General features: G+C 40.3%; 1 protein-coding gene across 3 annotated transcripts in view; it reads right to left on the bottom strand.

The window, feature by feature from the left end:
• The window catches only part of ASTN1 (astrotactin 1), a 307,688-nt gene that overhangs the window by 105,184 nt on the left and 186,599 nt on the right, over positions 1 to 15,905 (bottom strand). For all 3 annotated transcript variants that reach the window (XM_055377935.2, XM_055377933.2, XM_004027951.5), the window contains exon 9: positions 3,260 to 3,334. In XM_055377935.2, coding sequence (XP_055233910.1) covers positions 3,260 to 3,334 — 75 coding nt within the window. The remainder of the gene's footprint in view (positions 1 to 3,259; positions 3,335 to 15,905) is intronic.

Genomic DNA, 15,905 nt, shown 5'->3' with positions numbered 1-15,905 from the left:
TGCACTGAGTCCTGCACACAGCCCTGTGTTCAACTAGAGCTAGAAATTCCTGTCCAGAGGCAAACACTCACCAGAGAGTGCTCTCACAGAACAAGGCTGTGGTCTCACCATGGCTTGCCATTAAATGGAATGTGAGGAAACGGATCAATTGCTCTTGACCTGGCATCTCCACGCTTCCTCAGAGCAGGCTATTCCAGGACAAGGAATTGTTCCAAAGGATGCAGGCACTCACTTTGAGGGAAGGTCTCTGTGGGATCAATTTGGTCTGTACCAATCCCTACCCCCATAGTCTAGTGGAAAGGAGTGATCCTAGCCACAGCGGAAAGGACTTCTTGGACACTGGAATGGGTTTGGTGGGAAGATTCAGTCAGTAGGTTCAGGGTCCTCTTAGATCCTTTGAGTCTAGCTTGGGCCCTTCCCAAGTTATTTGGGATTGCAGATTATCAAGGTTAGGTTGAACATCAAGGTCTTTTCTTACTCTGGGTTCAAGTTTTTAGGAAATGCCTGAAATGATTATCTACATATATCTATTGAAGGCCTGCTGTGTTCAAAATTGTATGTTGGATGTTAAATATTTAAAGTGATATAAGACACCACTCCTTCCCTCAAGAAGAACATCATTTCATTGGGGAAAAATAGGCAGTTGAAAAATAAATATTAAACAAAATAGTTGACAAATACATATTAAAATCAGTATATTATAGGCATTTGCAGGGGTAAAGTCATTGCGGATTGGCACAGTGGATTGGAGACATTTTAGAGCAACATTCTTCAACCTGGCTTCAGGTTAGAATCACCATAGTGCTTTTAAAAGACACTCATGCCCTCGCCACACCTTCCAGAACTCATGAATTAATTAGTTTGCTCTGGGTATGATCATTGGTCATTTTTAAAGCACACTGGGGACTCTCATAGACAGCCAGGGTTGGAGACTGCTTTTTGGATGAGACTGTAAATGCTTGAAGTCAGAGACTATCTTGGTCATATTTGTTTGGTTATATCTGCAGCATCTGAAACAGTACCTTGAAATAGTAGGTGTTCAATAGATGCTGAGTTTGGTGGAGACTTGATTTGGACCATAAAAACTGGTAGCATTTATATTACAAGAAAAATGTGCATTCTTGCTAGAGGAAAGGGTATGAGCAAATGAGCAGAGTGGGAGATATTCAATTTATTGCAGATATTGGATCACTTACAAAACAGATTCAACTAAGAACAAAAGGTTCTCTAGAAGAAGAGTGGCTCATTTAGAGGAAATTGTATGTTGGCATTCGATAGTAAAAAGATTTAAATGGCGGAATTGAAACTCTATTTCAGAGTCCAGAGAGATGTTCAGGAGCTTGGAATTCAACAGGACACTAAATCATGAGTGAGCATAGTAGCAAATAAGTAGCCAGTTACAGTCACTGACCAGGTCATAGAATTTTTTAGAGTGGTCGTTGGTAGGTGGTTTACTCAGATGCCAGAGTGGTTTCTATTAAAGTTCCTGGTACCTAAAATAAACAGATTGTGACCCGTTGCTTTCATTTGAGAGGCTAGTTATTTCCATGTTAGGGATAAAAATTGTTAATCACTTATTGATTAACCCACTGGCTCCTGAGATATCTGACCTCATGGGTCAAACCACACAATTGGCCCCCACTATAGTGCTTGGATAAAACATCCAGTTGGCAGCCAGCAACTTTGAAAACAACATAAATGGTGCTTGTGGGGATAGAAACAGTTTTTGTGCAGGTTTTGCTTGAATAGCAATTTTATTAAGGCCCTTGTTTTCCAAACTGTTAGTTTCTGACTTTTAGGGAATGGGGAACTTATCCATGCCAATCAGCCAGATTCCACTGGGCTCCTCATCTGCCTTATCTTTATCACGCTTTGAAGTCCTGGAAGACCAGCAACAGGAAAAAGAAAGAAAAAGTCAGCCGAATGATAAATCCTTGTTGGAAAGTTTTAATGCCCATGTCACAGTCCAAGGAATGGAGCTAACATCTCTTGCAGCACAAATCCTCAAAAGCGGCCTGTAGCCAATGCCATTAGCTTCCCTGGGACAGACACTCAGGAGAGAAAAGGACAAGGGAAAGTCCTTTGAGGAAGTGGTTCTGTGAATCTGCACTCTAGCTAGGAGCATGCCTAATAGAACACTGCTATGGCTAAGCTGAGTCCACCCCGAGCTGCAGGAGGAGCAGTAGAAGCTTTGCAAAAGAGTGAGCTCTAGGAGGCAAATGCAGGAGCAAAAATTAACACCTAAGCCAGGAATGGCTGACAGGGATGGTCTAGGAAGGGGCTTAGAAAGGTGGCAGTGAAGAAGTGAGACTCAGCAAACTGTATGGATACAAGTCTTCCATTTGTCCTACGCTGCTCACCATTTGTCCAGAAAAGGCATGCAGTAGCTGAATTCATCAGCCGCTTATGCAGGACTACTCACTTCCTCTACTAGAGGACTTACTCAAGGAGGGACATGTATTCATGCCCATACTGTCAAGCCAAGCACTTAGAAGGAACTCAGCAAATGTATGTTAAGTGAATGATAGATTGACAAAATGAATGGATGGTAAGATCTTATTTTGGAAATAAACTGTTTCAGCTAAGGCCTAGTATGAATTAAACTTTATGATAATTGAATCCTTCCTGGCTGGCACTCAAATTATTCCTCTGCTGTGGGCCTTTCTAATACGTGCTATTCCCAGGTATGTAGGTAGAAATTTGGGAGGAAGTAGAAGCATCCAATTTGATCAGCAAAGTAGTAGGTAAAAGAAAATAATAATGAGGTAGAGTTTAGAAAAGGGGAAGGCAGGGGCGGGAGAGATTCATTTTGAACAACTTAAGACTCTATGAGGAAGGTGCAAATTAGATGCAAAATGGAGAGGCAGAAACTGACATTAATTGCCTACTCTGTGCCAGTTTCTGTGCCAGGGACTTTCCCTGCATTATCTCATATATCCCTCACAATAACCCAGCCAGGCATGTAATATAGCCCCATTTAACAAATGCAGAGTCTGGAGGCTTCAAGAGGTTGAGTAAATTAGTGAGGTTCCCAGAGCTGGCAAAGAAGGAAGCCAGGGCCCAAACAGAACCTGTCTGACCTCCAGGTCCTCCATATTGTCCCTGGGCATGACTGGGGGCAAACACTTTTGTTAGCAGGTGGCCGTGACAACTCAAGGTGTTTCCCATTTTATACTTTACCACTAGGAAAGTAAGTTCGGGGGAAGCGGAACACAGGGTTTGCAGACATACATAAGCAAGTCCCTAGACAATCACTTACCTAAATATTTTATCAGAGGGCTGCTCTCCCAAAACCAGGTCAAAGCCTCGCTGAAATATTGTGTAAGGCCATGGCCTAAAAGAAGAAACATCATTCAATTAAATTCAACTCAACAAATACTCACTGAACACCCACTTCGTATCAGGCACAGTGCTAGGTGGTAGACACCCAGCCATCCAGGGCATAGCCTCTGCCCTCAAGAAGCTCACTAATATGAGCTCACACACGACCTTGAATCCTGGGACCTGACGAAGAACACGACAAATGTAAAAATCACTGAACTACTAGGAAAATGGAATTTAATAGCCATGACAATTGGAACTACATATAGAGTAAAACCATATGAAGATAGATGTCACATATTCATAATTCATGGTCCTTTAGATGTAGATTCACAGAAACCTAGCTTGATCTCCCTTAAGAAGACCAGCGTGATTTCTTGGGAATCAGACAGTTCTGGATTCAAACCTCATTCTCACATTGAACCAACTGTCTGACCACGGACCGATAATTTGCTTGCCAGTCCTAATTTCCTATAGGGTCAATAAATGATAGCTACCTAACAGACCATTGTGAAGATTAAGCAGACCTCTTAGGCCAAAGACTACAGCTCATACAGGATATTCAACATGTTTCCTTTTCTTATTCAAAATGACAAGAGGATTCTGGGTCTTTGATAGGTTTCAGACATCTTCAAACATTTTAATGTCACTCACTCAAACAGAAACAATTGAAATCGTGTTTGCAAATATTTCTTAACTGTAATTCCTTCTAGTGAACATCTAGGTATTGTCACATGTATTAGAAAGTAACAAGACTATTTCTTTTAAATAGTGTATATCTTTTCACTAACCCAGATCTCTAAGCCCATTGTTTAATTATTAAAGCAAGACTTAGCAAAGCCCAGATCTTGTGAGTACTGAGCTATTGCACACACTAGGTGGATTTAGCCCTTACACTTGCACAACTTACAGTCTCATAATGAACCCAATTATTGACAATTTTACTGTAGACATTCCTTTTGTTTTCAAGGACTACAAAAAGTCAGGAGAATAAATTATAATTATTATTTGGGACTAATTCTAATACTAGGAGTTAATCTAGTGGTTTTCAATGCAGAGGGTATCACCCCATAGAGGGCATTTTGATAAATGTATGGCAGTTGTTCTTCAATGACACAATGACTGAAGGTGATTATTGCCCTTTAGAAGGTGGGGCTAGGATGGCTAAAATAGTGCATTGCTCAGGACAGTTCTGCAGAACAAAAATTTCCCCATGTCCTACAAGCTTTTGAATATCATGCAAGACATTTATTTAAGTTTTGAAAACCTGCTTCTAATGGTTTGAGCATAGATGCTAATTCCATTGACATATAAGCACAAAGTACAGTTTCAATACACAGTGAATTTTCTAGGTCCATAACTACTTTATAATTTGAGGGGAGGTTACACATTGTATAATCACTTTGAATCACCAATACAGCACATGTGTATCAGTCTGTATTGCTCTCACGCATATCATAATACAGTATTGCATATTATATTATATATTATATTATGGTGAATCTATACTAGGTACAAATGTCTATAAAATTTATTATTTATTTTATTGTAATTGAGCATTAAAATATTTATTGTAATTAGCATAGGAAGATATAATTATTAAATATTAACAGTTATATCATTATAAATTTTTCTTATTTCCCCCTTAATTAATATTGAGATACTATATTTGTTAAAATTTTGTATATACAGGTTTTATTATTTATAAATTTTATTTACACATAATAAAAGGGGTTAAAAATATTTGTTACAAAATATTGATAGTGTTGGAAATCACCAACTTAACCCAACAAGCTAACAAATTAATTACCCAGAGTCTTTATTTGTTGCTAGGGAAAGCCATTGGAACTATATAAGGAAGTGGCTAGGATGAATGTGTTCATTATTTAAGCTTACTATTCATAAATGCATTATTCCTGGGATTTAATTTGGAAATACCTAGAGGCAAGAATTGGCTCCATAAAGTATCCAAACAATGTACTGTGAATAACTCTTGCATCAAATAAAAGGCCCCTCCCCAGGTGTTTTTTATGTTTGTTCATCATTGTAGGTGAACCCATAGAGTCGGGTTTGAATTTGATTCTTTTTTGCTGAACAGAAAAAGGTGATTAATGCACAGCTAAAATTATCTGTTAATTCAAGAAAAAGTCTAGAAATCATGAGAAAAAAATATTCCCTATAATCCCAGACACCTAGAAAGGGCAATAAAAAAAGAGGGACGTGCAATTTTATTTATCTCTATTTTGGGTACGATCATATTTTATTTACTGTCAGTTTAACATTTTAAATAACATACATTTTGCCTTCCAGCCATTTCTAGCACTCAAAACTGATACAATGTGTAATTATAGTTAATTGTTGGCATAGTTTCTAGGTTGTTTGAAAATATATTTTCAGGAGCCAAATGACTGGCATTAAATACTGTGTGAACAATTAGCTATGCAGAATGACACAAATAAATCTGTATTCAAGCCAAAGCCAAAGTTAAGGAAGCAATGAGCTTGGACATATTTATTAAGCACACATCCACTGTTGCTAAGTAGTTTAGGTCAAGGAGACCTCCTGCTCTTGAGGGGCCTGAAAATTAAGAATATCAACTCAAATTGGAAGGATGTAGAGGAGTGCAGCATAGACCCCACCCTGATCACATTTAGAGGCAGGAGTGTAGTGTAGACCCCATCCTGATCACATTTAAAGGCAGCAGGGCACAGTGGTTTCAGGACATGGATTCTGGAGTTAGCCTGCCTATTTCAAATGCCAGCTTAGCCACCAATCACTGTGTGACTTTGGGCAAGTTCCTTCATCCTTCTGTAACCCCATATCCTCATCTGTAAAATGAGGCTGATGGTAACAACTGTATTTATTTGACAAAGTTGTTATGAGGAGGAACTAGCTAATGTAATTAAAGTGCCTAGAACAGTGCGTGGCATTTAGTGAGTGCCACACATAGAATCATTTGTTAAATAAGTTAAATTGATCAATTACATGCATCAAATATAAATACTATAAGGAGTGGTTCCCAAATTTCAATAGAGGAAGAAGTGTCTTGCCCTAAGGTGCAAATGCAATGCCAAAGCCAGGCTTTAACTCAGATTGTAGATGTCTTCACATAGGCTGGAGAGGAGGCAACATGAGTATGGAAAGACCAAAGCCCCGACACCCCACCTCCCACCTCCCACTTCCCACCCAGTGGTCACTTCACTGGGCAACTCACTCTACAGCATTGACGTTAAACACAAAGAGCAGGGAAGAGCATATTGTGAAATGGGAAGAGAAGTCAGCGAGTAGCAAATTGCACCAGCAAAGGAATAAAGGGGAATTTACTTAATTTCTTCCCTCTAGTCCGGAATGATCTGTCAGAGAGACGAGAAATCTTACTTGATTTATTTAGCAAATATTTGTGGAGGCCTATTGTGTGTGAACTGTGATATTAGGCAACAGGAATTGGGATAAAGAGATTCTTGCCCTCAAAGGAATCTAAGGTCTTTGTGAAGAAACACATATAGACCCAGACAAACCACTGAGAATGTTAAAAGGGAAGAGGAAGGGCTTTTTAGGAAATAAGCTAAGTGGTAATGGCTGGTGGTAGAGTTGCCATCCTGGGTGCAGGGAAGGCTGGTGTTGGCACTGCATGGAATGACAGTGGAGGGTCTGGCAGGGGAGCTTGGTGCACACAAGTAGAAAGCCACAGATGGCCATACAGGAAAAGGCGGGGCAAAGTAATGAGCTGGACGTAAAAGCACTCATAACGCTTTGAAACGGACTTACTTGAGATCCACTGAAAGAGGAAAGGCGTCTGTATTTGGGCTTTTTGAGTGCAAGTGAAAGTAAGAACCACCCACCCCCCCAAAAAAAGCCTATCATGAAGTCTTGTATCCAGGTTTAAATGGAAGTTGCCTCTGAGATGCCTGTAAGCAGGGTCTAAAGGCCCTTGTATGTGTCTCTCTCCTCCCTTTGCTCTGTTTCTCAGACTATGGACTTCATTCCAAACAGCTAAGACACATGGTGGAGATGGCCTCTAGCCGTATGGGCCACAGAGGAAACACTTTGTCTCCTCATTAGGAAAAAAAATTATCTGTGGGAGAACTGCCTGACATATTCTGAGTCAGATAAGCAACCTGGACCAATCTCTCGGCCAGGTAAGCAGAGGCTTCTAAAGAGACAGCAACTCCTATCTGGTTTTCTGGGCTGGAGCTAGAAAGGAGAGTGAGTGGCAAGCCTCAGCTTCTGTCTGTTTGTAATGGTAAGAGTGTTGCCTCAATTAGAAGTGAGCAGCATTATTGAGCAGACTGTGCCAATATTCATTTTGTGGAAAGGGCACTAGGCCATCGAGGAGCCCATGGATGGTGTCAGGTCAGATGTGGGGCAGGAGGTTGAACCCTGCCATCGGAAGGAACTTTCAGTCTCTTGTATCCACTTTGATATGTGGTCTCCAATATTCTCTCAATGCAGGGCAAACCACTCACATCTTTTTAGTCAGAATAGAGAATTTTGTTTGTTTGTTTGTTTAGATCTTCATTCTAACAAATAAAGACCCTGAAGATTGTCGTCCCATGTGGGCAGCTACAGGTGGCTTCCATTCAGGCACATCACAGGAAGCACCACAGACCCATGCCCATGCAGGAACATAGCCTGTGCCACAGAGGAGCCCATTGTAACGGATGCACAGCAGCCAGCAGGCACACATGGAAACGCGTATGCTGAGAACTAGTGGTAATCTTTTATTTGCCTTTTCTTTCTTCCTCCTGTCTCACACAATACCCACAGTCTATTCAGAGTCTTCTCTAAGCACTGGCAATTTTCAAGCTTTTGGTTTCTCTCCCAATTCTCTCTCCTCCCCTTTAGGACATATCCACTTTTGCAGGGATTTTTCCCTTAGTCTAGGTGATGTGTTGGGCCAGAGGTTGGCTGTGGCCTTGATTTGACTTGATGCTTGTCCTTCATGCTGATAGCTTGGGCATTTCTTTCACTCTGTAACCTAGTGAGTGAGTAAAGACCCTGCGTGACCAGCCTGACTGGATGCTCCTTTTATATGGGCTACCTCAGTGCAGCAAGGGACTACTCTTGCCTTAACAAGGGTCCTTTAAATTCACTTTTTGATTAAGTGCTAGTCCCAGCTTTCCACCTAACTGTGGCACTTGGAAACAGAGCTCAGAAGCTGTTGGCCAGCATGTCTGGTGGTAGGCTCCCTTGTATAAGACTTGCCATCCAGGGAAAGGGAGAAGAAATAGAGATAGGTAGGTAGGTAGGTAGATAGATGAGATAGATAGATAGATAGAAGATAGATAGATAGATAGATAGATAGATAGATAGATAGATAGATAGATAGATGATAGATAGACAGACAGATAGATAGACAGATAGATAAAAGAAAGCAAGAAAGAAGGAAAGTAGGGAGATAAGCAGAGTGAGAGAGAATATATGTATGTATATATGTATCTGTGTATATATGAATGTGGGTATGGGGTATGTATGTGTGTGTGTGTGTGTGTGTGTGTGTGTATTCTCTTTGATATAGTCCAGCATAGATGGGATATTTCACTCAGAAGCAGTGATGAGTAGGGCATTTCATTAAGGGCTTTGAGAAACTATAAGCTTTTTCCAGACTTACATATTATTCTACCTGTCATAAAAGGAACATTTTACAAATGGAAATATTTGTCCACAGTTAAATGAAAGCACATCCTTTCAAGCCTGCTTCTGGCCCACATTCGGTTGAGTTTCTGATAGAAGCATGGTTTCCAAAGTTTCTGACCAGCTACTCATAGCACTTTGGGGTCCCAGTATGGGATATTATATTTATATGTAATGTGAGAACATTTAAACAAATATTCCTTTTCTAAATTAGGTAAATAAATCGCAAGAAGGGTGTAGTGAAACAGAGAGAATAGAGGCTCATTTAAAAAGTGCTTCTGGAGAAAGGCAGTTTGCAATATATACAAGAGAAGGGTGAAGAGAAAAATGGCAAAAATGAATTTTTCTGCTATGCAATTGGCTGAACCATCACATGCCTCAATTTATCCTAATGATAAGATGGGGAGATTATTACATGTCACTATCTTCACAATCATTACTAGTTCTGGGAAAAATAAGTACTTGGAACGACCAATCCCCAGATTATCTGGTAAACCTATGGCTTTATCAGAAGGTAGTAAGAATAATGATGAATAATGATGCCTAAAGTTTACAAAGGATGCTATAGGGCCTTGAGGCCTTTGCAGATGTTGTTTCTCTACCTAGAATACCACCCCCGACATATCCCCTGTCCCTCAACTACTATTTACTTGGACAACTTATACTATTCTTAAAGTCTAACTTAAAAATGACTTCCTAAAATAGGCCTTCCCTGGCACTCCTAGACTAGGTTATATTTCCTTGTTATATTCTCTCATGGCACCCTGCACTTTCCTTTATATATAGTGACTATTTTCTGCTCACCAGATATAAAGGACCTTGACATCATGACTACTATACTCACAATGCGCACAGTAGTATCATTACATAGCAGGTGCTCAAGAAAGAGCTCCACTGTGTTGCAAATGAGGTTGAGGGTTAGACAGAGCTGAATTTAAGCCCTGGATGAGGCAATCATTGAATTATATGACCTCAGATAAGTCCTTTGATTTCCCTAACCTCAGTACAATCATGAGTTGCTCAATGATGAGGATACATTCTGAGAAATGCATCATTAAGTGATTTTGTCATTGTGTAATTATAGCACATTTACACAAACCTAGATAGTATAGCCTACTAGACACCTAGGCTATATAGTATAACCTATTGCTCCTAGGCTATGAACTTGTACAATATGTTACTGTACTGAATACTATAGGTAATTATAATACAGTGGTAAATATTTATCATCTAAACATAGAAAACGTACAGTAAAAATATAGTTTTACAGTTTCATGGAACACTGTTGTACATGTGGTCCATTGTTGACTAAAATGTCATTATGTGGTACATGACTGTACTTTCAACTGTAAAATGCAGACAAAATGGCGCCTCGAGTTATTACATGTTGATCAGCCAGCAGTATTCAGAGCCCACATGAGGTTAGCGGTCAGGGATATTAAATGAGACCGATCAGTGCGGTGGCCAGCTGCAGTCATTTGTGCAAACACAGATATGGAGCCACAGGGTTGTTGAGTTTAACCAGTGTTGAAGTGTTTCAATGAATAAAATAAAATGGTGATAGAAGAGTGCCTACAGTTGCTAAATGAACTACTACTTTTTTTTAATTTTTAATTTTTTTAGAGATAGGATCTCACTCTGTCACCCATGCCGAAATGCAGTGGTGCAATTGTAGTTCACTGTAGCCTCTAATTCCTAGACTCAAGCAATCCTCCTGCCTGTGCTCTCCAAAGTGCTGGGATTACAGCTGTGAGCCACCATGCTTGGCCTCAAACTCATATTATTTTTTACCATATAAATCTCATGCAAAGAAAAATTAAATATTGATATGACTGTACTATTTAATGTCTATTAGTAGAAAACAAACTTATTTATAATTTTTTTATACAGAAAAATAACACACTTGTCAGTAATTAGAAGAGTAGTTCACGTAAGTGCAGGAGCCAGACTGAGTAGGTTTAAAACCTGGCTCTATCACTTACTATCTCTGTGACCTTGGATAAGTTCATTAATTCATGCCATGAGAGTGCCCTATCCACTTCCCTCCTTGCTACAGTCATACCTATACTGCTCTGCCCCCATCTTCCCTCCTCATTTCAGATCCTGGATCACTGTCCTCTCCCAACACTTCTCCATAATTTTTGGTAACTTAAATATTCACTAAGATCAAGTCACTCAGCTCTTTGACCTTTCTCCTCTAATGATCCTATCTCTACCCTCCTTTTCCCATGGTCATGTCCTAGGTAACCAATATCTGCAACCCCTCCCTGGCCTCAATTTCAAGAATCCCAATATCTAAGCATCATCTCCTACTTTCCCAACTTATTGTTTCTAATGCCACAACAATTTTCTACCTCCTGGATGCTTAGAATTTATTCATTCTACCACTGTTTTCCTGACCTTCACCCACCTCATGTATGTTCTTCCTTCTTTTTTCACATTAAATTATGTCATCCATTATTGTAATCATTCCCTTTCATGTAACCTCAACTCCCACGCTCCTCCATCACTTCATCATACTTGTCTGAAACACTCCAACACTGGTTAAACTCAATGACCCTGTGGCTCCATTTCTGTGTTTGCACAGATGAATGCAGTTGGCCACCACACTGATTAGTTTCATTTAAAATCCCTGACCGCTAACCTCAAGTGGGCTCTTGAATACTGCCCAGTGATCAAACTACATTTTCCTCGTTCATTCACTCTCCCTTTCTCTAGATCACCTTTTCATACCTTCTTTCTCTCAAACCTCTGACACCTCCTCCCCCATCTTCTCCCTCAGCACATGATGTGCTTCCTCAATAACTGAGAAAACAGAGGTAATCAAGATGCAAAGCTTTCACCACCACATCCACCTGCCTGCCTGTCCATGCCTATTACTCAGGCCTCCTTCCAGTAATTAGGCATGAACAGTTTCCACTCCTGACTAGAGTGCTGCCATCCCAGCCCACTCCTGGCATTTCATAGGCAATGGGATATAAGAAGGGCCCTCCATGGAAGTTACCAGTGCAAACTCCCCTTTGCTCCTATGTCCTCAGGCAAACAAGAGCACCACAGATCCTCAACTTCTTCACATGTAAAATGGGAATCCTGAAGTACAGTATATGCCACAAAAACATGATATTGTTGAACACTGCATATAAATAAATTTCAAATTCTTGATAATCTTTGGTTATTAATTTTTAATCATTATTTTGGGTAACTTTCATTCTATATTTTATGTATATGTGCACACAGGTGCTTTATATAAATTATATCATTTAAAGATAGAACAATAAAAAACTGACTTGATCCCTTCCTTCTGTGGCTCAATTTTCTCAACTATAAATTAGGGATAATAATATTATCTACCTCATCAATTGCATAGGGTTGAATACTTTTTTAACATGTGCAAATAACTTTCAATAACCTTGGGATGCAGTCAATTTTTAATAAATATTAACTGTTATTATACACACATTAATAGGAATCTTGATTCTAAATGTTGAAAAGAATTTTTTTTTTTGAGATGGAGTCTTGCTCTATTGCCCAGGCTGGACTGCAGTGTCACGATCTCAACTCACTACAACCTCCGCCTCCCGGGTTCAAGCGATTCTCCTGCCTCAGCCTCCCAAGTAGCTGGGATTACAGGTGCCCTCCACCAGGCCCGGCTAATTTTTGTACTTTTTAGTAGAGACAGGGTTTCACCATATTGGCCAGGTTGGTCTCGAACTCCTGACCTTGTGATCCGCCTGCCTTGGCCTCCCAAAGTGCTGGGATTACAGGTGTGAGCCACCGCACCCACCCTGAAAAGAAATTTTATAGATATATCAAATGATTTTGAAACTGGTAATAGTGAACAAAATGTTGTACCTTTTCTTCTAGATTTGGAAACTCAAGGGTACAACCTTGCCCCAAAACATGGCAATAAAGACAAATACACATATACACACATGTAAACATAAATGTAGTGTTCACACTCGAACTTTTTGTCATCACACTCGGCCTTTTAGCCAACAAAGAGCAAGTCAGAGAATAAAAAAGTGAGGGGCACTGTCATAGGCCCCAGTTATTCAGGAGGCATTCATACCTTGACTCCCAGCACCTGACTTAGAGGGAGAAGGGCTAGCTGCTCCTTTGATTTAAGGGTCATCATAGAAGGCAGAGGCAGAGTTCATCTGTCTCCACATGGGGGAAGCTTAGCCCAGAGAACTGTAGTTTCCCTGTATATTTTGGGATCAAGAATTGTATAAGGCAAAGGGAAGAAATCTTGAGTGGGTCAGAAAAAGCTGGTAATAGCAGCTGCCATTTATTGTGCATTTCCACAAGCCAGGCAGGTACTCTGCTTGGTGCTGTCCATGTGTCATTTCACAGCTACTTAGAGAACTCTACAGCTGTGTTATTATCCCCAAGCGGCAAAGGTGAACAAGGGTTCAGCAAGGTCACATTAGTAGCCCAAGGTCACACTGCTAGTAAGGGGCAGAGGGGAGGATTGTCACGGAGCACTATCCTGGGATTTCTCCCACACCTTGCTCTGCTCTTCTCCCTATCATGGGCATAAAGCTGTTGGAGAAAATATACAAAGGCAGCACTGGGTCTACATACAGGGCTGTTGGTTGGGCATCAGCTTAGCTTGTCCATCAGTGGCCTCCGGGTATAAAGTAGTGGGTGGAGCAGAAGTTATCTGTAGTGCATAAAAAGAATTACCTGTCCCCTTGCCTGTGTTTTCATGGGGCAATATTAGCATACACAGTGTTGTATTAGAGTCACTTACCTATATTCCTTTATAAATATGCTCTCATTAAAATAGCTACTGAATCTCATTTACCATGGCATCTCTCATAAGCAGAATTGTTCTCGAACTTTGGTACATCAGATTCACCCAACATATGGGTAAACTCGTCCTCAAATTTTGATGGCTCTCATTTCACCAATCTAGGGTTGGGTCAAACATCAGTATTTTTAAAATATTAGGTGGATGATTCTAAAGCACACAATAGGTTGGGAATTGCTGACCTAACATGTATACATTCACACCTTAGCTGATCTTTATAGATGAGTTTGGCATTCTGTATAATATAATTGCCATAGAAACAGAAATTGCAATCCAGCCTAAAAATTCACTGGAACCCATTTTTTAAATTTCTGGATAATGAGAGGTGAAGCAAATTGAGTTCCTTCCTGTCCCCTTTATTGATGAATTAAGATATCCCAAATCTCATTACAATTATATGAGATGCATATTCATTTTTGAAAAACTGTCAATCATTTCTGTTTCTGAGGATCAACAGTTCCGTGAAAACAGTACTATGCAGCATTGAGATTTTCCTACATTCAGAAATGCATCTACAGGTACAGATGTCCCCACCTATGCACACATACACACATGTGGTCATGCACATGTGACACACACTGACAAACACACATGTCACAGCTGCAGCATTTTCTTTGTGGGTAGGGAGTCAGATGGCTGGTGAGACTCACGACTACTCTCTTCCTCCTCTCTCACCCTGCTAGCAGCTGCTGCAGACACTGAAAGCAGTCAGGCAGAAAGAGCATGCTGACAGCAGGGTCCTTCGCTGACCAACACTGACCCTGCAGTCTCCCACACAAATCACCCCAAGACAGTCTCACCATGGCTCGGGTTTTGTGGGTTAGCTCTGAAGTCAGATAGATCTCCATTCAAGTCCAAGTTCTGGATTCAAGTCTCTTGCTAACTTCATGCAACTGATACAGCTAAAGATATTTGACCTTTCCAAGCTTCAGTTTCCTTTTTCTGTAAAATGGTGATAATAGTAACTACTGTCTTCCTCCCACCACTTCTCTCTGGTTCTGCATCTCAAGGCTCAGTTGACTTTTACCCTGGGCTCATACAGCCAAGGTCTCAAGTTCAGTGGTCCTGAAAGCTTGTTCAGCTCGCTTACTCCCGTCCATGTGCACAGCCTGTCATGTGTCCCCGGACACCCATCTTTGCTCACAAATGAACAGGACAAGAGCTTGGCAATGGATCTGTGCAAATCCATCCCTGTACAAGAAAAACAGTTTAACACATATTCACGACTGAATGTTACATCCCAGTACTAAGTAGGGTGCAAACCTGGGGCCTCCTGTTGCACCACAGACGCTCACATTAAATTCCAGTGACAAGGTAGGAGAATGAACAGTACTAGCACAAGAGACAGTGAATAATAAGGGACAGGATGTACAAAATAAAACATAGCTTCCTACATTTCTGTGATTTTATGCCAGGAAAAATTGACAAAATAAGGAAACCAGGGAAGAATAAAATATCCATCAAGGAACTATATTTAGTATAGAGCTTTTATCCTTTTCCCAAAGTCTTTTTCTATCTACTAATCTGTTTTAAATTCAACATATATTTAGCAAGTTTCACTATTAATTCAATCACTCATTCATTTCTTCATTTATCTGTTTACTTAAAAAATATTATCCAGTTGCCATATAAAAAAACATTTGGCTAAATACAGTCAAGGGACACAGAAATGATTAATACACATTTTCTGCTATGAAGAATGTCATTAATGCACTGATTCATTCCTCAAGTGTTTATCACACACCTCTGATGAGACAGGTGCTACGGAGAGCACTGGGCTACACAGATAAAAGGCCGGGTCCTTGTCCTGGATCAGGAGCCGATGAAACAAGGATGGCAAGTAAAGAAACTATGGCATTTATTTTGTCAATTTTGATGATTGAACAAGTAAAAGCCATTACTTTTTATGCATTTATACTAGTCAGTGAGCCAAGTACTTTTTTTCACTTAATTCTCATAAGACTCTCTGAGGCACAACTGTTATATTAGTCTTATTTAACAGGTGGGGAAAGTGAGGCCTAGAGAAATTAAATAACATAAACCAAAGTCTCATAGCTAACAAGCAGCAGAGCCAGGGCTCAAGCCCAGAGCTCTCAGACACCAGAGCCCTGGCAAAGACGTCTGTGAGTTATCAGTA

This window comes from Gorilla gorilla, chromosome 1 (assembly GCF_029281585.2).
Source record: "Gorilla gorilla gorilla isolate KB3781 chromosome 1, NHGRI_mGorGor1-v2.1_pri, whole genome shotgun sequence".
Classification (NCBI taxonomy): domain Eukaryota; kingdom Metazoa; phylum Chordata; class Mammalia; order Primates; family Hominidae; genus Gorilla; species Gorilla gorilla.
The sequence above is the reverse complement of the archived record's forward strand: the minus strand, read 5'-3'. Positions and strand labels throughout refer to the sequence as shown.